Genomic DNA, 26169 nt, shown 5'->3' with positions numbered 1-26169 from the left:
CACACAGATGGTTTTAAAGAGTAAACTAAATATCAAAATAGACACGAGATAGAGATGGATGTATATATAGAAATAAAAGAAAAATAGTGGAATATGAAGAAGTTGTTCAGGATACAGAAGTGTTGGGCTTGAATCTCAGCTCAATGTTTCATTAGCAAAGTGATCTTGAAGAAGTTATTTAAAATATTTTGTCATCCCTGCCAAATGAGGAACCTAGGCTAAATGATCTTTAAGCTTCCATCCTGATTCTTAATATCATTCTTAGATTTCTTAATTTCAAAGAGGTTTCTACTTCTGTTTGGTAGAGTCTGTAGACAAAAAGTCAGATATAATAGTGTGGAAGGGACTGAGATAGTGCAAGATTTATTGTAGGAGAGTCAGAGTTGTAACAGGTAAAAGTATTATGTTAAGCCTGACAATGTGAAGGCCAAATCAAGCAGAGACACATTAAACAAGGCAAAAATTGAGTCTCTATCAGAGAAAAATGACTATGGAAAGAAGAGCATAATATACAGAAAGAAACACAAATGGAGCAATATGCAAGTGTGGGGGGAATAGAAAGGGGATGAAATGTATTTCTTTGAGTTTTACTGGTGAAAGATATCTTTCAAAAAGTCTGCAAAATTTGCCAACAAATCATCCAATCTGATTGTTTAATGCTTAAACATCTTCATGGGATTATGTGCATTTGTGACTTGGATCTGTCACTTTATCTTTGATTTTCCCAAAATAAAATGTCACCAACCCAACAAAAAAATTTCCCATCTTTAGCAGGAAATAAAATGAATCTGTTATAGACTGTCAAAATATACAATAGTGCACTTAACAATAGCAAAATTCTGATCTCCTGCAATCAATTTATTTAGTTTTGGTCCATAGAATACATAGAATAGAAAAAGGTTTTGGTTCTCAATAAGCATATGTTATATGTCTATGAATATCAATATTTCTATACAGATTTTGTTATAATTCAGCTGTGTGAATCATGTAAGTTTTCTCTCCTCATTGTTCAATGTTTGACCTTCATTCTCTAAGAAGACCATGATATCAGGAAGGTAATGTTATGACTTGCAAGTGAATTGGATAGAAGTGAAGGAGGGCTATGCAAAGTCACCAGTTCTCCCTCTACTCTAGAGCTATTTGAGTCTAGTGCAAAACAGAGATCAGGATGATTGGAAATAATCCCATATGTAGTAGAAGATCTTGACTAAGGATTTTCCCAGCTATCTACCAGGGCCACCTCTTTTCATTTTTTCCTATATGTATTAAATTCTCCTGTTCTAATTTAAGCCCCTGGAGAAGTAAGACATTCTCTTTTTTAAATCTTGGATCTTCAATCCTTAGACAATGTCTATCACATAGTAGTGCTTAAGAAATACTTTTTCATTCAGTAAATTAAATATTTGAAAAAAATAAGTTATTTTTCAAAGCATTTAAAATTCCTCATGCTTTTGCTTTGAGATTATTCCTACAACATAAATATTAAAAAAATAAAATAGAATTACTAATCTATTCTTCATTGAGACAAATGTTTTAACTAATATTTTGAGAAAATAACACTATTCTCAATACTGTTCTTGGTACTAGAAGAATGTCAGTGAAAAAAACAAAAACCTTTATGTGCTTGTTTCTACTTCTTTTCATAATATTAAAGAAAACTTGGGGCACCTAGGTGGTACAGTGGATAGAGCATCGGTCTTGGAGTCAGGAATACCTGAGTTCAAATCCAACCTCAGACCCTTAATAATTACCTAGGTCTGTGACCTTGGGCAAGTTACTTAATCTCATTGCCTTAAATAAAAGTAAACTCCATAGTTCTTTCTTTAAAAAAAAAAAAAAGAAAACAGCTCACTTTCCCAAGGCCTACCAATGAACAAACTAACTTGAAAATCCTTTGAGATGCTGAATCATTTTAAATTGTGGGAACACTTTAAAGCATCTGGTTATTTTTGATAGTCATATTTTCATTTGCCAATGGAAAAAGGTTTTTGACATGTGTTTGACTTAGACATCCCCTCCTCCGAGCCTATCATCAAAGTCACCTGACTCAGCCTCACCTTGTTTAGAAGTGCATGGCAGTGACAGCATTGCTGATGGTACAACACTTTAGAAACCCTCAGAAGTCGATTGCTGAAGAATTTGACGACTTTTTATTAAACGTGCATGGAAACCAAATTGTATATTACATTTGCTAGCGGCAGAAGCAGCATTTGGAGAATTATTTATCCAATGCTTCATTTCACCCATTTGCTCTGTCAGTGATGTGAGTACAAAGGAATAATGTTTAGCAGGGCAGGAGTAGTGCTAGGGGACAGGCAAACTGATTGGATTACTGCAATACATTTTACTTGGAAATACCCTTGAAGACCACCTGAAAGCTTCATTTGCTACAGAGTAAAGTGGCACATCCAGTTAAAATGCCTGTCATTCAGACTCTCTGTGCTTCCAACTTTGGGCTGACTCTACCTGTTCATTTCTCAGAGTAATTCAAGGTGCTGACTTTAATCTAGAAAACCCTATAAGGTCTTGGTTCTGATTAACTGAGAAATCACCCATTTTTCTATGCATGCTTCTGACAGCTGGGCTCAGTTATAACACTGCTAGATGGCAGGTCTCATGTTTTCTCTTTGGAGAATGAGAGAACATTTTCCAAATGGGTCTTTGCCTTTCTGATTCACTTTTCTTCATGTTTGAACAGTTTTGTGAATTATATGTTTTATGCATATATACATATATGTATATCTATATGAAGAGGGAGATGGAGAGTGAGAAAGTAAGAGTAAGAATGAAAGTAAGATGGAGAATTCTGATAAATCCTGACTAGATGATATATATTAGACTTTTTTCCTTTATAGCATTTATATTATTTGTATAAATTGTATGCATGTGTCTGAGTTGAAGAACTAAGTTAAGTTGTTTAGTTAGCTTATCGAGTTAACTAAGTTCAATATTAAAATTCGAATTTTTAGAAAAATAATTCCCTAGTCTCAAAGTAATGCACACACATATGCCTAAGCACACACATATATGTGTATACATACTATATCTATCCATCCATTTTTTCATCTATCCATCTCTCTTTATCCCTCCCTCCTCTCTATCTATCTATCTATCTATCTATCTATCTATCACCAAGCCCTGAATAGGGCAAATAGCAAGTTCTGTGACCTCATCACTTTATTTTAATTTGTGCTGCATATTTCCACTGGGTTAGAAACAATGTATTGTTTTTCTGTTGTTCAGTTGTTTCAGTTGTGCTCGAGTCTTTGTGACCCCATTTTGGGTTTTCTTGGCATAGATTCTGGAACAGTTTGCCATTTCCTTCTCCAGATGAGGAAAACTGAGGCAAATAGGGTTAAGTGACTTGTTCTGGGTCAAACAACTAGTGAGTGTCTGTGGACAAATTTGAATTCATGAAGATCAGTCTTCCTGATTCCACTTGATCCACTCTGCCACACAGCTGCCCCCAGTTGGAAACATTTACCCTATTATAATTATAACTTTAAATAGTATGAATTAGAACACATATAAACTATATAACGTATGTACACATTTAACACATAGGATTCAATATTCACATCTGATGTACAACATAACCATAGAGGACTTTTGAGAAAGAGGGAAGATTTTTTGTTTCTGATGTTAAGACAAGAGAATTCTACCAATAGTCGTATCTATGCCAGGTTCTGAAGTTTACAGGGCCCTGGATTGGCAGCACATACATTCTTTTAGCAATTAGAAAAAAACAACAATAAACTCTTTTTATATGGTGCTCTTTTTAGGTTTACAAAAATATTGTCTCATTTTATCTTAACAACTGTGGGAGGTGGGTATTAATATTACATCCATTTTATAGATGAAGAAACTGAGATGGACAGAGGTTAAAGGACTTTCCCAGAGTCAGAAACCAGTAACTGAGGCTATATTGAATTCTGATAACAGAGTTTAGTATCTACTTACTAAAAATAATGAGCAAAAATAATATGGTATTAGACTGTAAGTTTTTTGTCAGCAATAAAAATGACAGTTCCTTTCTCAGCTAGCCCAATCTTCTTTTCCAGTAGATGCCTCCCTTTGGATACTCAGGGTTCTTTACCCATGGGACAGTGAGTCAGTCAATAAACACATATTAAGTCCCTCCAATTATTAAGTCAATCAATGCTAAATACTGGAGATAAAAAAGAGACAGCCAAAGACAGTCTGTCCTCTTAAGGAACTCAGAGTCTAATGGGAATGGGGGGTGTGTGGGGGGGAGACACCATGAAAACAACCATATACAAACTAGATAAATACAGCTGTAGATGATAAACAGAGGAAAAACACAAGCATTAAGGAGAATCAGGAAAGGTTTCTCAGGGAATTGAATTTTTATGTGGGATTTAAAGAAAGTCAGGATCTGAGGTCCTTACCACATCATCCAATTTGTCCTGAAAATTAGAATTCTTTGTGCCTCTGGTTCAACTTGCTCTAGGTACATTTTGGAGCATTTATGCCAGATGCCAAAATTTCTAGTAAATGTATTTGAGTCTACCTCCTTTCAGTTGATTCCTACATTTTATAAAGAATTTAAAGAAAAGTTACTCTTTAAGTTGTAACCTGCAGTTACACTTAAAGATGTAATTATTTTCATCTGTATGGCATGATCCCTAGTATGAAATGATTGTATGTAACTGTCTAGCTCAGGATGATATATCATACAAAAGTCATAGCATCAAGTTGTCAACAGTAAAAAGCCATTGTTTCTCTTAATGGAATATAATTTCCTTGAGAATGAGGATTACTTATTTTTGTCTTTGTATCTGTAGCACTTGTCACATAATAGGCACTTAATTAATATTTGTTGATTATTGACTTCCTCTAGTTACTTTGGTGAATTTGAATTTATCTTTATATATACCTATAGATCGACCTATATTTTTACATTCTTTGATATAAATCAGTGCTAGGCTTAATTGGGTGGTCACTTGCAAAAAGTTAATTAACCAGCAAATATTAGACACCCACTTATATATCAGGCACTATGATAGGTACTAGAGATACAGAAATAACAATGTAGTCTATTTTCTAAGAGTTTACATTTTATGGAGAGGATTGTGGATCAGCACATACATAGCCATCCTGTGATGGCTCTCATTTTGTATAAGTAAACCTAGCAGTTTGCAATAGTGTTTCTCTTCCTTCCATGAATTCAGAAATAACTCATCAGTCAGCTCACCTAAGCAGATGAGGGCTTGGATTGACCTGGGGGTGGTGCCAGAGAGGGGAAGGAAGCTTCTTTATATTATCATGTAGCAAAAGATATTTGGCCCTTTGTGGAAATTTCCACCTGGTTCCCTTACTAGATATTGACTCTGCCTGGAGATTATTTCAGTACTAAGCAAGCAACAAACACTTCGTGAGCATCTATTACATCCGAAATACTCCACTAGGTACAATACAACACAAAATGGTAAAGTGGAAAGATTTGGTTTCAGCTCTGTCACATTCATGCAAGCATGAGGCAATATCTTAATGTTTATGTTCTTCAGCTAACTAATCTATAAATGATTGTGATGAACGTAATGGCCACTCCAACCCTTTCAGGCTCTAAAAATGAGCCTACAATCCATAGACATGCTTTCAAGGAGTTTATATTCAAGTTGGGGAACACATTATGAATATTCATAAATGCCAATAATTTTAAAAAATGGCACAACAGGAGAGGATTAATTGTCAAATGTTTGATAGAAGTGATATACGTTCAAGGGGAGGAGGAGATGCCTCTTTTATTCAGGGATGCATGGAGGCTTCTAGCTATAAATCCTAGGGGAACATTTTCTTGACCAGCCTATGGAGGCAACTTCTACCTCTCAAGTAAGTAATCAAGTATTGATTGCATAGCTCATATCATTTTCCTGGGTTTTCTTTTCTTTGGCAATACTTGCTTCCCTCTTTTGTCTATTTCTCCCTTTCATATTTTGCCAGCTTCTTTTTATACTCTAGATATAGGAATTTGTATATATAAGGAAGTACTTTAGAAAAAAAAAATTATTACATAATTAGACATCATTAACACCTTGCTTAACTGCAGATACATGTTAGTAATTAGATATATTGCTAAAGAAGCAAAAGACATTTTAGCCTAAGAATTTATATTAGCAGATGTTTAAGTTCTTATTAGAATTCCATATTAATGAGCTATATCACATTAAAAAAACCAAAATAAGTTAAAAAAACTTTAAAATTATGATTATTTTGCACTTAAATGAGAATTACATGAAGAAAGATGAAGGCTTTTCTTGGAGGAAAACTTTCTTTTATAAAAAAAATTTTAAGTGTCTAAAAGACTAAGGTTAAAATTCAGCCTTGACATCTCAATCATCTGCTTTCATAAGATAGTAGTACCAAGGACCAAGTAATGGAGGCTCTCTCTGAGGTTATCTAGTTCAACTCTCCCTAGTATAGAGATGAGGAAACTGAAATCAACAGAGATACTGTTATCTGTCCAAGGTCATAATGTGTCAGAGATGGTTTTGAACCCTGATCTTTGAGTTAGTAAAAACACAACATAACAATTTTTTAAAACTTTTTTAAAAAGCCTACCAAGAGGTTAACTGAAAGTCAACTACAATCTCTATAGAGGCAGGGATTTTTTTAAATCAGTTATGTTAACTAATTTGTGAGCATGGGTCACTGATTATATGGTCAGAGCATGGTCACTGACCATATTTATTTGACTATATCAAAGATCACTGAGTTCATTGATATAGGTAATACTGAAAGACCTGCAGAATTAACCCCTTAAGGAGAATTAATATATAATCTTCAGGAGTTGCTAGAGCTAATTAATTCATCATCCTGAGATCATCCTGGAAACATGCCTTTATGATTTTACCTAGGTTGGTAAATCATTCATTCATTAAGCATTTATGAAGCACCTACCATATGCCAGTCCCTATGTTAGATGCTGAAAATATAAAGACAAATGAAATAGTCTTTGCCCTCAAAATGTCTATATTATGTTAAGGGAGACTACATGTGTACATTTAGATAAATAATCATACATAGAAAAAGAAAAAGAGCAACCACTAAGGGTACCAGGAAAGGATTATTAAAGAAAGTGAGATTTTAGCAAAACTTGATGGAAACAAGGGAAGCAAGAGTGGGGGGAATGAAGAAGATAGCCAGGAAAAAAATGTAGAGGGCAGAGACAGAAGTTTGAGGGTGAGGAACAGCAGCAAGGTCAGTGTCACTCTTTCACAGAACTTGGAAAGGTAGGAGGGTGGTGGGTTTATGAAGGACTTTAAAAGCCAAACTGATTTTACATTTGTTTCCTTATTCTTCTCATTATATATCATAGTAATATGCCATCCTTATTCACAGATTTAGTTTTTATCTATATTTAGGTGACAGCTACTCCTAGGCATATTTTTTTCACCTTGAATTTCAGTTTCTCTTCAATTGTCTGTTCTCTTTTGTTCCCCATTAAAGCTCTACAAATTCAATCATAGTGTAAATGCAGTATAAGATTCATTCATTTATTAAATAAACATTCATGAAAGGCAAAGACCTATGCTAGAGACTAGAAGTAAAAGAACAAAAATACTCAGCTCCTGCCTTCAGGAATGTTACTTATATTTGATTAGGAGAAATAAAGTCAAACATAAAATATATACAAAGATTGTCTTTTGGATGGAGGCACTAACAGTGAGGGGTGAACAGGATAGGCTTTATGTAGAAAAGGACATTTGAGGTGTTTTGATACCTTCACTAAGTGCCTGAAATGCCTCACTTCTCTTTATTTACTGAACTATGACCCAACTCCATCTCTCATTTCAGTAACTCTTGTTTCATGTAATATTTGTGCAATTTTGACATATACAATTTCTTCCACTACTGCTTCCTACCTACGAGGAAGAAAAATTCCTTAGTAGAAACCTCTTTAACAGTCTCAGCACTCTAATGATGCTTCCATGAAAACTAAATAGAACCTCTTTAGTTAGCAATCAACCAGCCCTACTGAACTCATGGTGCCACTGTATACATTGCTTGAATTTCCTTTATGTGGAAACAATTAGATTGCCACTTTCAGATTTTCCTTGTACCACTACCACTTCACACTTTCTTCTGAGATTTTTGAATTCCAAATTTATCATTCAACCAAGGTTCTAGATATTTTTCTTCTAACTTTCCAGTATCTTCTCACATTACTTTTTCACCTTGATGAGGGGATTTCTCCTCTATATGGCAAAAAACAAATTGAAAGTAATCTGAGTTAAGTGACTTTCCCAGGATCACAAAGATAGCAAGTATCTGAGGTTGGATTTGAATTCGGGTCCTTCTGACTCTAGGACTGGTGCTCTATCCACTATGTGATCTAGCTATCCTGATTCTACAAATAGTGTGATGCTTTCCTTAATTTCCAAATCTTAAAGTTTCCTGACTGAATCACTTTTTCCATTACTCAGTGATACCAAATTGCTTGGTAGCGGTGACATATAAGGAAATAGTCTTGAGAAAGAGAAGTCCACAACTGGCAGTTCTGATAAAGAAGACATTTCTAAAATATATAAAGAATTGCATCAAATTTATAAGATCACAGGTCATTCCCTAATTGATAAATGGCCAAAGGATATGAACAGATAGTTTTCAAATGAAGGAATTAAAGCTATATATAAAATCATGAAAAAATGCTCCAAGTCACTGTTGATTAGAGAAATGCAAATTAAAACAACAATGAAGTACCATCTCACATCTATTAGATTAGCCAAGATGAGAGAAAGGGAAGATGTTCAATGTTAGAGAGGTTGTGGGAGGATTGGACCATTGATGCATTGCTGGTGGAGTTGTGAACAAATCCAACCTTTCTGGAGAGCAATATGGAACTATGCCCAAAGATAAATAAAAAATATTCATTCCCTTTGACCCATCAATTCCAATTCTAGGTCTATATCCAAAAGTAACAAAAAATGGGAAAAGTCCTACATGTTCCAAAATATTCATAGCAGCTCTTTTTGTAGTGACAAAGAATTGGAAATTGAGGGGATGGCTATCAATTGGGGAATGGCAAAACAAGTTATGGTACATGATATTATTGTTCTATGAGAAACCATAAATGGTCGGATTCTAGAGAAGCATGAAATGACCTATGGGATCTGATACTGAGTGAAGGGAGTAGAACCAAGAGAACAATGTACAACATTATGAGGTGAATAACCTTGATGGAAGCAGCTCCTCTGGACAGTCCAGAGAGTTAGGACAACTGAATTTGACTGGTTATGAACTATACTATCCCCAAACAGAGGAAGAAAAACAAAACAAAACAAAACACACAGAAAAAAACAACCTTTCCATCTGGTGAATACTTTATAAAAATTATCTCTTTACCTTAATACGAATTCTTCATGCCAAAAATTACTAATTTATAAATATGTTTAACAAAATATGTATATAAAATGATAATCTTACTGTTCCCTGCTGAGGGGAGGAGGGTGGAAGGGAGGGTAGAGGGAAACTTTGTAACTTGGAAATATGCATGTACAAATGGATGAAAATAAATAAACAAATTTTTAAATTTTTAAATAGAGAAAGAGAAGTTAACATGTCACTTCCTTTGTGGACAAAACCTTCAAAGAATAAAAATCTGATACAGGGCTATTCTTCATAGATGAAGATCTAGGGAATATATAGCAGTTGCTTATCCTGTAAAACATTAAAGATGATAGCCCCATTCAAGGACTGAATCTTTGACATTGAAAGACTTCCTTGGAGGCCTCTAAACAACAGACATACTCAGTGAAATCTTCATAGGTGCTGTTGACTTTATAGTCAGGAAGGTGAAGGGGAAAAGAAGAGGAAAGCTAAGTTATAGTTTGATTTTTTTCATTACATGAGAACATACTGTTCAGAAAAGTAAGATATTAGGGGCTGCCACACTTGATTGCTGGAAACTTCTCAGTAGTTCTAGATGATTTTTAATCAGTCCTGGAACAAAAGCCTAAAGGGAACTCATTTCAATTTACCTGAGCCCTTTGACTTATGACCTAGAAAATCAAGGTAATGGAAATGTTTGATTTGTTATGTCATTTAGTATTTATTTTCTTCTTGTTATTGTTGGGATGAAATTTAGCATGCAATCAGGTTTGTTCTTGTCATTATAAAAAATTAAAACAAAACTCAAAATATTTTCCTATTTGTTGGCAGGGAGTAATTTCCCCCCAGTGGTCATCTCTGCAATAAAGGTTTAAAATTGCTTTCATTCTAGTATTAAACCTGGAAAGGATCTTAGACATTACCTCCATTTTAAGGAGTATACTCAAGCTATATTCCTGATTCCTGATTCTCTGGATTTTTTCTACCATGTCCCCATGCCAAAGCAGGGATTACATTACAATGTAAGCACCTTGAGGACAGAAGATGATTTTCTTTTTGTTTGTATTTGTGTTCTCAATGCTTACCAAAATGTCTGCAATATAGTGTTTAATAATACCTAGCTCAATTCTAATTGTACGGAAAAGGAAAACAAAGCCCAGAGAAGACAAATGGTTCGCTCAGTCACAGAGTTAGTGTTAGAGTTCTAGAATCCAGTTCTCCTGACTTTTTCCCACCACATCATGCTGCTTCTCCTAGTTGATATACTCTTCCACTGAACCTACTCTGCTACAGTCATACTGCTCTACTTGATTCTCAAACAGGACACTCCATCTCCCTCCTTCAGTCCTTTCTCCAAGGCTGGTCCTCATGTTTGGAATGTACTCTTTCCATCATCTTTTGCCACTTACCCTATTTTCCAAAGTTCAACTCATGTGTCCATCTTTCACATATAGCTTTTTGTAATCTCTCTCCACACTCTACTTCCTTACTAGTTCTCTCTAGGCTTGAAAGTATTTAGCATATACTTTCTAGTTACTTATCTGTGTATATAGGTTGTGGCGCATCTAAATGGTGCAGTGAATAGAGTGCTAGGCCTGGAGTCAGGAAGGCTCAAATTCCTGAGTTCAAATCTGGCCTTAGACACTGACTAGCTAAGTGACAATGGGCAAGTCACATAATCCTGTTTACCTTAGTTCCTCATCTGTAAATGGCAAACCCCAGAATCATTGCTAACCAAATGGGACCACAGAGTCAGACATGACTGGAATGACTAAACAATAATAATTTATTTGTTATATTCTCCCAAAGTCTCTGAAAATAGGGATTGTTTAGTTGTTGATAGCATTGCTAGCATAGCAGTATATATACTTAATATTGTATTGAAATGGGAATATTTTAACTAGTCAGGACAATTTCTGTAGGGTAATTAGTCTATTTTATTAAATATGTATGTGGCGTGATTTCATCAACTGAGACAGGACATCTTCCAAAAATGCTTACACTGGGAATTCCGAAGAAATAACAAAAGAAAGAAGTTGGGAGGGCAAAAAGATAGAAAGCCGAGAGAGAGGGAATAATCACTGATTAAGTATCTACTATGTAGATGCTAGGAACTATCCTAAATGTTTTATAAATATTGTTTCATTAGAAAATTACAACAACCCTGGAAGGTAAGTGCAATTGTTATCCTCAGTTTATGTTTGAAGGTAAGAGACTTGTTCAAGGTCACACTGCTAGTCAGTATTTGATGTTGGATTTAATCTCAGGTCTTTCTGACTCCAAATCCTATGCTCTATTCACTCCAACACTAAATGCTTAGATAAATAAATAAATATCTTTCCCATCCCTTTAATTAATTATTTACTTACCAATCTTCTTTTATTTTTAAACCTAATATAAAATGAGAAAAGAAAAAAAAAGCGAAAATAGCCTTCTTTGGTCTGCATTTAGATGCCATAGTTTTTCTGTGGATGTGGCTAGCATTTTCCATCATAAATTATTTGGAATTGTCTTTGATCACTGTATTGCTGAGAATAGCTAAGTCTAGCATTGTTGATTATCACATAATTTTGCCATTAATATATGCAGTGTTCTGGTTCTGATCACTTCACTCAGCTTCAATTCATGTAAGTCTTTTCAGGTTTTTTTTTGTTTTGTAATCTGCCTGCTCACCTTTTCTTATAGAACAGTAACATTTCATCATATTCATATACCACAAATTGTTCAGTCATTCCCCAATTGATAGGCACCCTCTCAATTTCCAATTCTTTGTCACCACAAAAAAGATTTGTTGTATATTTTCTTCCTTCCTATTTTCCTCGCTATTCTTTTGACCTTATTTACCCCACCCTATCCCTCTTTAGTACTCTACTTTATTTCTACCTTTGACTTTCTATTCTTTAATCTATTCCTCCCTCTTAAGAATCCCCTGCCCTATGCCCTTGATCTCTTTTCTTTCTCAATTTAAGACTTTTTGTACCCTTTTAAATATGGATGCTGTTCCCTTTAACCCATTCCCAATGAAAAATTCCAGTACTACCTGCCCTCCCTCCACTAGCTTCTTCTGTATCATTTTTTTCTTTTTATGCTTCATTTGTATGAGTTAATTACTTCTTTTATCTCTCTCTACATAGTTTTATTTTCCTTACAAACACCCCATCATACTCAGCTCAACCAAGTCCTTCTTTCAAACAACCAAATAATGACTGTCATAAAATACTGATATTTTCACATATAAGTAAACAATTTGACCTTATTAAGTCCCTTATAATTGGTCTTTAATACTTACCTTATATTTCTCCTGAATGTTATGTAATTTTCTCTTAAGTTCTGTGGCCTTTGTCACAAATATCTGAAATCTCCCATTCAGGATTAGACTTAACTGGGTAAGTTACCCCTCTAGTGCTTTGATTCTCAGAAATAAAGTATTCCAAGACCCATGTTCCTTCAACATAATAGCTGCTAGGTCTTGCAGAATCCCTATTTATAACTTCATAAATTTTTTTTCTTGTTTCTTCCAATATTTTCTCATTAACCTGGAAGCTTTGAAACTTGGCTATAAGATTCCTTCAAGTTTTCCTCCTGGTATCTTTTTAGGTAATGGTTAAGTTTTTCCCACTTTTGCTTTGTTTTCTTGTTCTAGGACTTCAGGGCAATTCTTCCTTGATAATTTCTTGCAATATTGCATCAATTTTTTATTATAATTTTCAAGTAGTACTACTACTTTGATATTATTTCTCCTTGATCTGTTTCTTTAGAGTAATTGTTTTCTGAGATGCTTCATATTCTCTTCAATTTAAAAATTTTTGTTTTACATTTCTTGATGTCTTAGCATGGCATTAGCTCCTCTTTGTCCAGTTCTTGTTTTCAAGAGATTATTTTCCTGCTTAAGTTTTTGATTCTCTATTTCAAGTTAGTTGACTTTCTTTTCATAATTTTCTGATTTTCTTGAATTGCTCTAATCCCCCCCCCATTTTTCCTTGATCTCTTTTTTTATTTAAAATATTTTTTTAATTCTTCCAGGAACTTTTTTTTGTGCTTGGGATTAATTAGTGTTTCTCATTGAAAAATGAACCCAGATCTTCTCTATCCCTATAGTAACTGTTCTCTGATTGGATTCTTTCTCCTTTTCTCAGTCATTTTAATTTTTTTGCCTTCTTTTTTTAACCAGCTATTAGTGTGAACAAGTTGTAGTCTAGAGGTATGGGAATGATACCCCAAGAACTCAGATCCTTCTTACTGTTATTTTCTGAAGTCTGGGAATGAATCTTGGGCTCTCCTCTCCACTCTTAAACTATGGCTAGGGCTCCCAGACATTCTGTCCAGCCAAGGATCTTACCCTCGAGGTTCTGAAAGTGGCCATAGCCAGACAGGTACCCGCTCCTCTGCTGCTGTACTCAAGAGTTGTGGGTTATCTCTTTTTCCCTTGAAGCAGTAGCCTAGCCCTGGACAAGTCTGATTATTAAAGCTGTGCTTGGTGCTCCTGGACAGCAGAAGGTCTTTAATTTTTTCCTACTCAGTGATCAGATCCCAGCATTCCTCAGATGAAAGTTGCTAAGCTTTAGGCGGCCTCCCAAACAGGCTGCCTCCCAAACAAGCTGCCTCCATGGTTGGTTTTGCTGATTTTACAGTTTGTCTGGAGGTGTTTGCACTTCACTCTGGCCCAAATCCCAGATGTTGGGTCTTTTCTGGGATCTTCTCTTAGTTGTTTTATTAGAACAACTGCTTTAGTCAGACTTTTGTTTATTTCTGCTGTTCTATGTTCCCTCTGACTTGATGCTCTGCCTTTTTTATTGTTGTCATTGAGGAAATTTGGAGAGCTGAAAATTTTCTGACCTATTTTTTTACATCTTCCCAGAACCCTCCAATGCAGTAAATATAATAAATTTTGGATCACTAAATATCCCACTAAAATGAATAAGTGAACAAAAATGAAAATAAAAACACAAAATTTGAATGCTTTTAGATCTTGAAAAATACTAAATCCTATCGAACCCTTGCTAATGTCCATTTTACAACTTTCTTTTTTTAAAAAGGGACTCCATTTGAATTAGTTTTATAAAAAAAGGAAAATAATTTTTTCATAAGTTGAACCAAAGCCAATAATTCCAAGAAAAGAAACACTGTCAATTCTTGTGGGGATAGAAATTGAAGGAATAATTATAAGTCAAATGATGATAATGTCCACTTAGTCTCAAAATAACTCTCAATTTTCTCCCAGAAAAAAAAAATGATCTTGTTTTCCATAGCCTATTAGAACTATTTTTAAAGTAACTCACTTGAGACGCAGCCAGATGTGGTGAAAACAGATTAGTATAGGGGAGCAATTGAAATGTGCTTATTTGTTGCTAATATTGGTGATTCACTGATGCAGGTAGGGTGTATTTGGAGGAAGATTTTCTTTCACAGAGAGGACAATTTTGAATTTATTAAAGGCCCAAAATGATTTCCCATAATTTTTTTTATAAAAGTGTTCATTTCTTTCTAATTTAAAAGGGTTTCAATATATTATAATATAGACTTTTGCATTTTGGGTTTTTTTTTGGTGATAATCATAATCTGGGGGTCATTTTTAGCAACAGCTGCACTACTATTGATTTGTAGTCACAGCAGGGTTACAGAGGCTCTGGGTAGGAATGAAACCGGCTAGTTGGTTACTTTAGAAGGTAAATTTCCATTGCCATAAATCATGACTGATATTCTTCTAAATATCTCCCTTAGCAGACAAACTCTACAAGCAGGAAACATTTTTAATTACTTTAAGGAAGATGACATAAAATGAAGCAGACAGTTTACCTTCTGTCCTCTCCCCTCATCCCCAAGAATCTGGTACATGCATATGGATAATTTCAAGAGAGAAACTTGAGGTCCTGTATTACATGCACCTTTCTATCTACTGGAGAGAATTCCCAAGTCTTGGAATCTGCTACAGCAGTTAAAGAGCTCCAAAAAATCCAAATGCTTTTTGTAAGCAGACCTATAATTTCATCGTAGGCATACAAAGACAAACCTCCTTTGCTGAGCAAGAAATAAATGTCCTAAGGTGCTTTTGTTCTTCTTTCTAAAATGACTGTCTGGATTTTCTAAGCACTGTTTTATGCAGAATCCAAGCAAAAGGATTCCTGACTGATCTTTTAAATTTCCTTGTCTACAGATAACCTTACACTCATAGCCCCAGAACAGGACAAAATTTTCTCAGTAAATCACCACAGCAATGTAGAAAACTGGAAAGAAAAAGTAGCTAAAATATACAGATTACATGATACAAAATTGTATGAAGTCTCTTGAGCTAACCATCACTGTGTTGCATAGGTGTTGCAGAATGTATTGTACTCAATGGCATAGAAGGATTTTTGACTAGCTTGCATCTGAGAATCTTCATGGTATTTGAAGATACTATCCAACTACTGGTTTTTGAAAATGCCTGTCTTTCAACATGTATATTTTACCTGATGATGGTTGTAAACTATCTCAGAAAAATAAAAACTATAAATTACATAAAAGGGAGTGGAAAATGTATAATGATCAAAGATTTCCACCATAAGTTAAAAGATAATTTTAGGGAGTTACACAGCTGAATAGAAAGAGTGGTTGTCATATAATGAGGAGATAGACAGATCAAGTGGAATTCATGCTTCTGAGCCATAGGAATATCTTTACCAATAATTTTAATTCTCTATGGAGGAAAATAGGAAAGTATGAAGAAGTTGACATCTGGATAGGTGGAGAAGTTAGTCTCATTAAGTGACATCACAGATATATCAAATATTCATAAGTAGACAGTGTCCATTGATGAATGAGACATCTGCTTTCAAACATTAAAGAGTTTGCTTAAAATTATCTGAACCTACCATATAAGTTGTGAATATATAGTGACTGATTGCTTTTAATAATTAAATCAAAACTTATGAAAACTAATAAATCTTGCTCATACATCCTTTAGAGGTAAAATTAATTTTTGCAACTAGACAAAACAGTTATTGTTTAAAGTCAATGTTTGTCATATAATAGGGACTTAATAAACATTTACTGATAACATGTAATTCAGTGAATAAAATAGATAAAATGCATATTATATATACATATATATGTATTATATGTAGTGCATATATTTGTATACATATGCTTATGAATATATAAAATATATCCAACCTGGGAATAGAGGCTAGGGGGAATCTGATATATATCAATAATTGGATATATACTAAACAAGGAAAGGCAAAAATATGTAGGGTTCCAAATCAGTAGCCAATCAATTATTTTTAAAAAGGGGGGGATGAGGTTAGAGCAGGTCTATACCATGAATTCTTAATATCACCAAAATATAAGGGAGTAAGACCAGTGAGGAAACCAGGTGCAAGAATAGAGATACGGTCCAGGAGATCAATATTAGCTCAAGAGGCAAAATATGAGGTATGTTAGAAGAATTGCCTGACTCAACCTGACTTTTTCTTCTCATTTTTCATGTTGAGTTGCTTCAATAATATCCAATTCTTCATGATCCCATATGTATTTTCTTGACAAACATACTAAAATGTATTGCATTTTCTATCTCCAGATGACCAAACTGAGGCAAATAGGGCTAAAGTGACTTGCTCAGAGTCACATAGCTATGAACTGCCTATGGATAAGGTCCATAACTCTATCCATTGGGCCATCTTGCTGGCAAAAAAGCAGTTTTGCTATTTTATGGTGGCTGTTTGTGTGCTTCTGGGTCAGATATGCTGTGACCTAATCTAATTTGGTTGTTTCAGTAAAGTTGTAGAACTGTACAAGTAACCAGAAATAGCTACAAAAGAATGAGACTGATTTTCTTCAAATCTTTTCCTTCAAAAATTTTTCCTAATAACCCTACCCTGTCAACTCCAAAAAAAAATTCTGAACAGAAACTCATTTGGTCAAGATGATAACTCTGAGGAACACTTATTTAAAATTATAATTCTAGGAAATAAGAAAAAAATCTCACTAATTCTAATATATCCTATAAACAATATAAAAATATATTGATTTCTTAAAGATCTGTTCATATATCCAAGGATGACCAATTGATAATAGTGAAAAATTACAGATGCATTTATTTTTCAGTATAAGCAATATTCACAGTTTTAGTGTTAGTTCGAATCCCTGATTTTACAGATGAGGAAACTGAGGTTTACAGAGACTAAGTGACTTGTCCAAGGAAATGTAACTAGAAAGGTGACTAGAAGCAGGATTAAATATATAGGAGAGAGTATTTTTGGAATGATTATTAAGTTTTTAGTTAAAAAAATAAATACACATAGTGCTTTATACCAAATATGGTTTTGGATAAATGCTTTTTGCACTTAAAAAAAGCAATATTTTCACATTTGAAAATTTGACTGCTACAGGGGGCAAGAAACTAATTTTCATTGTTGTTTAGTATTAAAAACAGAATAGTAAGGTAAAAAGAAAAGACAAGTAATCAATTGTAAATCTACCCTTAACAAAACACTAACTGGGAAGATGTTGCTGATTAAAGTGGTTACCTGGCTCATAGTAATAGGTAAGAACAAGATTAATTTATAATAGGTAGGAACAAGATTAATTTATCTGAGAATTCATGCAGTATCCATTTGGTTTTCCTTATGTTTCAGGAAAAAGCAAGATTAAAATTTTTACAGTGAAAGAAAATGTTTACAATGGATTTATAATATATTTATAAAAAAATGAAAATCTAAGTTTTTCCAGCTAAACTTTTTAAAATGACTTCTTTTTTAAAACCATCAAAAGGTACGCTTATAAATAAGATGTGACATGGAACTGGTAAGGTTTCAGTAAGAGGAAATTATTTGGAGTAAAAATATTGATGAAAATCTAATTGATTATAAATTTCATTTTAAGTAAGAGCTAAATGACACAGCAGTCAGAACTGAACTTGAAATAAGGAAGACAAGTTCAAATACTACCTTAGATAAATTTTCTAGGTGTGTGTGACCTAGGGCATACACTTAAGTGCTTTTGACCTTAGTTTCCTGACCTATAAATTGGGAATAATAACAGTATGGTCTTATAGGGTTGCAAGGATCAAATGAAATGATATTTATATTAGCTATTATTATTATTATTACTACTAAATTATATTCACAATTCACTGAGTTGGTTACTTCATGACCCCCAAATAATTTCTCAGACATTTCTCAAAGGATTTAGCTGATTCTTGGCTTAACATGCTAGCACTCACATTTATATAAACCCATAGAATTTGGGGGCTAAATTATGTCACATTTGCATATTTTATACACAATCTTTAATTAGCATCTAATCATTTTATGGAACATTGTCCCCTCAGGTAAAATATTCCTATAAAAGCTTTAGCTCTTTAAGTCCAAATTCTAGTTCAATGTGACTTCAAGTTGATAGGAGCTACATATAACTGTCCAGGAAAGAATTTATTATAAAAACTGTACCATAATGGAGAGAGCTGCTATTATTTGCTTGTTTCAAATAAATGCACTTAAGATTTCTGTGCTTTCAAGCTAAAATGAGCTGTCATTTTGTTTAATACCCCAAATCCTCCTTTTGTCATGTCTAAATCCAGATATAGCTGAAAGAAGGAAAATACAACAATAACTCTGAAGTTTAACAGTGTAACTACTAACTAGAATTCTAATTTTGCCAACAAGAAGTAATCACCTAAGGAAAGTATGCCTTTTATGAATCTACTTCAAAATTCTCTTAGCTGCTCATTCATTCCTCAGTCATAATATGATCCCTTTAGGTTATTACCCTTTTCTCCCTGTCCTTTTAGATGACTAAGGTATCAGCTAATTTACAATTAATCAATGTGTAAGTAATTTGTTTTGGATGTGGTGGGAAGATAAGAGTATAAACAAAAGACAATCTGATCTTTTGCATCATTAGGTCATTGATTTAGAATTGGATGGGACTTTGTTATCAATTAACTAACCACTATATTAGGGAAAGCTATATACAGAAATATCTATTTGTCAAGATTGCCTGACAAAAACTTTTACTTGCCTCTCTTTCCCAGTTCCTCTTAATTATAGTGCCTTCTTAATGTTAATTATTTCTTATTCATCCTGTATATAGCTTACTTTGTATATATTTATTTGCATTTTGTCTTCCCTCATTAAATATAATTTCCTTAGAGAAAAGGAAGTACCTCTTTTGGTTCCTTGCACCAAGTAGGCACTTGATAAATGCTTATTGATTGATTGTTTTCATTTATCCAGGTCACCCTAACAAAGTGTCCTGACTCCTACTCTGGGACTGGGTCCACACAAATCATAAAGTGATTACTGTGTCTAAGGCAGAAATACTGTTGTAGGCATTAGATTCCTTCCTTAAGGTGTCTCAAACCTGGGTTCCTGTTTGCTTTGATCATATTTCTTTAGGTACTGTGTATTTCCCAAGCTATGAATATTTGACAAGACAAGTAATTTTTTTTTGGTTTTTGGGTTGTGACTTCTGTTTGTCTTGATTTTTTAAAAATGAAATATTGTTTTAAGAATGATAGAGAGAATGGGGTGGCTAGGTGGTGCCGTGGATAAAGCACCGGCTCTGGAATCAGGAATATCTGTATTCAAATCTGGCCTCAGACACTTAATAATTACCTAGCTGTGTGGCCTTGGGCAAGCCACTTAACCCCATTGCCTTGCAAAAAAACCTAACCCCCCCATGTACAAAGTAATTATACATATGTATATGTATATATGTGCATATAAATATATATATATATATATACATGTGGGTATATATACAAAAATATGTATGTGTGTGTGTATATATATATATATATACATATATATATGTATATATATATATGTCTAATGGCCATCTATAGGGTAAAGGGATAGGGAAGAAAAAAGGGGATAAAAAGAAATTTACATGATAACTTTATTAGATATTTAGAAGGAATAATAAATTGTATATAATATATGAACAGTTTTATGTCTTATCATTTTTGTTAAACTATTATAGGGAAATGCTTGTTTTAAATAAATTTGAAATATGATCTATGTATACAACTTGATTCCTACTCATAGTTTTATACTTGTCTTTGGTACCTGATTCTTTGGACAATTCATCTAATCATAACGTTTGAATTTATCTTTACCACCTGGTCAAGATCCACCAAAGCTCATATTGTTCTCCCTCCCTCCCTCCCTTCCTTTCCCACCTTGGTCCTCATTCTCTTAGTCTATAATACCTTTCAATTTTGAAATTTCCTGATTTCATATTTTTCCCAACTCTATCATCAGTAGCCCTAGAATTCCTTGATACAAATGTGAAATCTCTGTTCCTATATCAGCTTCTAGCATGAATCAAATAAATCCTCATATAGTCAATAAATAAGATACCACCTTAATGCTTAATACTCATTCATTGTCTAACCAGAGATCCATTGGCAGAACAAAGAATGTACAATCTTGTGACAGTGTCGTCATAAAGTCATCAGCCAGATGGCAACTCTTGAAGTTTAATCCCTAGAGGCTTCCCACAGTAATCTTCAATATCCATCAAATATTACACTATATATCCACTTGGAGAAAATGAGGTTGCAATATCTCACATTTCTGGAATTATGTTTTAGCAACATGGCTTCCATGAAGCACAAACTCAGTAAAACCAAATATTTGACTAAATGAGTTATGGGTAACAATCTGGGCCAAAAGAATAGAATCGTTAGGTAACAGAAGCTTCTCTTTAGGAATATGTGGCTTATTTGCTTTGGTGAATATTCATTCTGTAACTCATCTTAGATGGGAGGGTGATGTGGAAGAGAAAGCATTTTCAAGTCAGCCTCTATGATATAAGAAATTCTTCAATCTTAGGTGATGGGGAAAAACTAGGATCTTCTCTATGAGGGCTTTGTGCTTTACCAATATTGCCCAGCATGAATCATTTCTCCAGTGAAAAGTATGCCAGAGATCTTGATATAGGGTTAATAATCATCTAATGTATAGAATTAAAATTTTGTATAGAACAAACTTTGCATGGAATCAAAAATGAGAGGTCTGGATAGAATTAAATGATGTTTCCACCTGAGTTATATATAGAATTATCTTTTACTTAGTATATAGCTATCTAGTGAATAATATTTACATCTGACTAGGTACCCTTTTCTCCTGGGTATTGGTAAACAAAAAATATTTTTTCTTTTACCCATAATGTTTTAATGTTCCACTTGATACACAAAATATCTGTTCTCAAATGTCATTTGTGCTTTCTGAATTATATATTCTTTTGTCTTGTCACGTACAAGTTTATATTTTTTTAAAATTCCCTACAAGTTGCATTGTCCATATCTAAGATGTATTCATTCTTAGCAGCAACTAATATACTTTCTTGGTTATGGATTTAGATACTTTTAAAACATTTCTAAAATACCTGAGGGCTGAATGCTAATTGAATTAATCATAATGTTCAATTGATGGAATTAAAAACACACCTTTACCTCATCTTGATTTTTGACCCTTTTATCTAATACCTTGTTCATTCTTCCATGCCTATCATCCTAAGCTTCATTAGATTTTATGCTCTTACTTTGTTTAAAGTACAACTAAGTACTTTATAAGATGTCCCAAACATTATTCTAAAAAATGGCCAAATGGTAAATTTTTCTTTCCAAAAAAGCTTACACCTTGTATCACCTAAACAGCTAGGTGGTACAGTTGGACTTAGAGTCAGCAAGACCTTAGTTCAAATCCTGCCTCAGACATTTATTTGCTGTGAAACCTTCTGCAAGTGATTTAATTTCCCTGTCTTAATATACTAATTTTCAAAGTGAGGATAATAATAAAACAGGACTGTTATGAAGATAAAATGAGGTACCTGTAAAATATTTATAAATTTTAAAATGCTATATAGATGCTAGTTATTATTATTTTAAGTTTAAAAATTGTCAATTTTGTTCATTATGATCCATGAAACATTTCCCCTGATTCTAGCCAGCTACATAATTTCCTAGCATTATTTACATCTCCAGAGCCTTGATATTTCCAATTATTCCAGTATTTAAATACTCACTTTTGTTTTAAGGCTACAAATTCAACTTCAAAAGGAAAGATGAATAATAATGAAATGTAGTTTGTTGAAAAGAATGTTTCTTCATATCTTTGAGAAAAATCTATAATCAAGATTTTTTTAAGCTAAGAGGAGTTCCTTTTGAAAGCATTCTGATTACACAGTTTTTACTGTTCAGGTTAGACATCAATTCATTACTGAATGCTATTTTTATAGCCTACCACTAAAATTGTGAATCATGCTGTATAAATCTATACTCAAAATTTACAGAATTAGATGACTATTTAAAGCAGTAAAATCTAAGATTCATTTTTATACTGTTGAATCTTAAATGAGAAACATAAAAATTTAAGATGGGGAAACTTTAATTACTTAGATATCATGATTGAATTTTCTGATACAGCCAAAACCAAAAATAAATGAGGTTTGTTTTCTTTCATGTTTAATTAAGGTTTATGAGAAGAAGGTCAGACAAGTCAGTGAAAACTTTACAGGGTTTTGAAACTTATTCAATAGAGTTGAACATCTGCTATCTAACATTTTTATTATAAATAATGCTCAGCTGTTTTTCTTTATAGCATTAAGTCTATAGCTAAAGTCATGGAATATAGACTATTATTTTTTGGGAGTTTAAGGGTCCTTTTGCCAACCATTTCATTTTCAGGTGAGATAAGATTAAATGACCCCCTAAAGGTTATATAGCTTAGTCAACAGTAGAACTAGCACTAAAATGGTGTCTCTTGACTTTCATTACAATTCTTTTTCCATTATAACACATGATCCCTGTACAATTTAATGCTCTTCTGGATAAAAATCTAAAGTGAACAACACAGTTGTACAACATATGCTAGAGAAAAATAAATTAATCTACATATTAACAATAGAGATTCTTTATCTCCTCCTATATCCTTTGTATAATGAAGCAGTTAAGTTGTTCAGTAAATAGAGTACTAGATATAGAGTAAGGAAGCCTCATCTCCCTGAGTCCAAATCTGGCCTCAGACACTTGCTAGTCATGTGATTCTCTTTACCTCAGTTTCCTCATCTGTAAAATGGGGAAAAGCAAATGGCAAACCAATCTAGCATCACTGCCAAGAAAACATCAAATGGGGTCATGAAGAGTCAGGCACAATTGAACAATAGCAAAAAATACCCTTTCTATGATCAAAGAAGGAAAGATAATTAAATTCAATCAATATTTATTAAGTGACTGCTATGTTAGGCATAGTAGAATAAAAAGAGGAAAAAAAACAGTTCCTACCCTCAAAGAGTTTATAAGCAAATGAGGGAGAAACCTGCAAATATGTATAAACAAACAAGCTATAGATAGGAAATAATCGGCAGAGAAAATGCACTGAAATTAAGAAGCAGCATTTTAGTTGAAATTTATCTGGAGTGAATTATCAGAATATCATAGTGCTCTAAGTCATTTAAACTTCATTATCTAATTTAGTCATCTTTACTCATTTTTCTCGAGTTCATATCTAGTCTCAGATCTTTATTAGTGTGTGGCACCCTGGGTGTCACTTAGCTCTCTTGATCTCATTCATAAAAGGACTGGAAGAGAAATGACAGAGTACACCAGTATTTTTGCCAAGAAAACCCCAAATGGGGACAGGAGGAGCCACACACAACTGAAATGACTGAACAACAAAAGTTTAACATCGAGATCTTTGGAGCTAAGAAATGAAATGTTGAAGCCTGCAAATACAGTAAGAACCCCAAGAACTTCTCTTTCCATTCAGATTCCAAAAAAAGCAGTTCTATACCCACAATTGAGCTGGATCATTCCAGGTTCAGTGAAATAAAAATTATTAAACATATATGTTATACAAAGACAGGAAGCATGTACAATATTTTCTTTATATACTTTTCTCTGAAAGTACCTAAAACATCACATTGATGATACTATTCTACAAAGCCTTTTCTGCAGGCTATATTATATATACATAGAGTAAGAGGCAGAATTCTAGCCAGGTACTTTGAATATATACATATATATATATATAATCCAGATCTCTTTAGAGCATCACACAAATGTGAGAAGATAAAATTCTCAAAATATCCAATACCATTTTATCTGCTATGTGTAGAGAATGCTATATTAGGGAAAACAAGAATGGTACCATGTTCAAATGCAACTCTCCTGTAAAACAAAAATTTCAAAATATTGATAGGAATTTGTGGTTTACATTTTTAAAAAATTTTATTTATTTAAAGCAATGGGGTTAAATGACTTGCCCAAGATCACACAGCTAGGCAATTATTAAGCATCTGAGTCTGGATTTGAACTCAGGTCCTTCTGACTCCAGGGTTGGTGCTCTATCCACTGCACCACCTAACTGCCCCGTACATATTGTTTTGACTGTAAATTAATTGATCTATTTTATAGATAAGTATTCTTATTTGTTCTAAGTATAATTTTGCTACTAACTAGTTGGGTGACATTGGGAAAGTCATTTTATATCTTTGTGCTTCAATTCCTTTATTTGTAAAATAAGGAACTGAAGAAGATAACGTCCAATAGCCATTTAGATTCATTTAATCATGAATGAATGATCTCAAGTTCCCAGATCATCAGGATAGGATATACAATTCCAGTCATAGAGGTGACTACTACAACGAACCGCATTGTCTAAAAAGTTTCAACCAATCTATCTGGTATTTCCACTTATTACTTCTAATTCTGAACAACAACAACCAAAAAACCCCATACCTTTTATTAATGTCAGCCCAAGTGGCATTAATGTTATCTGTTATCATTTGAACTTTTCTAGTGTCATCTGTTGAATAATCCCGGAGAAGTTTTCTTGCCAAATCATTTGCCACATCCACATTTATCTGCCACTGGCGTAGCTCTTTTGATAATTGCTGCAAAAAGAGAATCATAATTAACGTTACTCAGTGGAAGCCTTTCACATCTGCATCTGCCTACTCAAGTAAAGAGTAGTAGCTTTACTAACTTGTAGATCACAATATTAGGAATTGTTTACCTTGATTGTTTTAAAACCCGCAACATTGGGTATGACAAAAAAGTAAAGAACTAAATTCCCAACACAAAATGAAATCTAGCATCCCAGTTTTTTTAAAGAAAAAAAATAGTCTAACTGTATGTAGTAATAAATGTGAATAAGAACATATACTTAAACATTTTTTAATTTTCTAATATTGAACCAAACCAAACTAATTTAAAAATACACTGGAATGTTTTACACTGTGACATATTCCAGGATTTGAACAAAATCAGATCTCTATTTCTGTTTCTCTTCATTAACTGACCAAATTGTTTAAGTAATTAGTGCCATCTACTGGAAAAGAACTAAATATACATATAAAAATTGTTGAATAAAAACAAAACAATTATAATACTCATTTCTATACATTCTTATTTTTCTGGGGTAAATTTTGCATATATACATACAAAAAACAGTTTAGCAATCTGTAGTAAAGTATAAGTAGATAGAAAACTGGTCTTGGAGTTAGAAAGATCTGGGTTCAGGTCCTGCCTCTTAACCTCTTTAACTATGTAACTAGGGATAAAGCACTTAACCTCTGAATACCTCAAGCAACTTGAAAATCTCAGGATCAGTGGAGGGAATTGTCATACCAGGAGTATGAATGAAATCATACATTCAAAACAAAACTAAATAAATATAGCTCCATATCCTAGTGGAAAGCAGGAACATAAATTCAAGTAAAACAGTATTTAGATTTTCTTCATCTGTCTTCTACTTAGGGTAAATAGAGCAAACCTTGGATTTGTCATTCAAAGATTCAGCTCAGTTTGGCATTTTGTGATCTTGAGCAAAT

At 33.5% G+C, this 26169-nt stretch overlaps 1 protein-coding gene across 7 annotated transcripts in view; it reads right to left on the bottom strand.

The window, feature by feature from the left end:
- DMD (dystrophin) overlaps positions 1-26169 on the bottom strand; it is a 2282785-nt gene that overhangs the window by 549124 nt on the left and 1707492 nt on the right. For all 7 annotated transcript variants that reach the window (XM_074220296.1, XM_074220284.1, XM_074220285.1 and 4 more), the window contains one exon: positions 25076-25230. In XM_074220296.1, the coding sequence (XP_074076397.1) occupies positions 25076-25230 (155 nt within the window). The remainder of the gene's footprint in view (positions 1-25075; positions 25231-26169) is intronic.

Source organism: Macrotis lagotis, chromosome 1 (assembly GCF_037893015.1).
Source record: "Macrotis lagotis isolate mMagLag1 chromosome 1, bilby.v1.9.chrom.fasta, whole genome shotgun sequence".
NCBI classification, from domain to species: Eukaryota; Metazoa; Chordata; class Mammalia; order Peramelemorphia; family Peramelidae; genus Macrotis; species Macrotis lagotis.
This window is presented reverse-complemented; position numbering and strand designations above follow the sequence as displayed.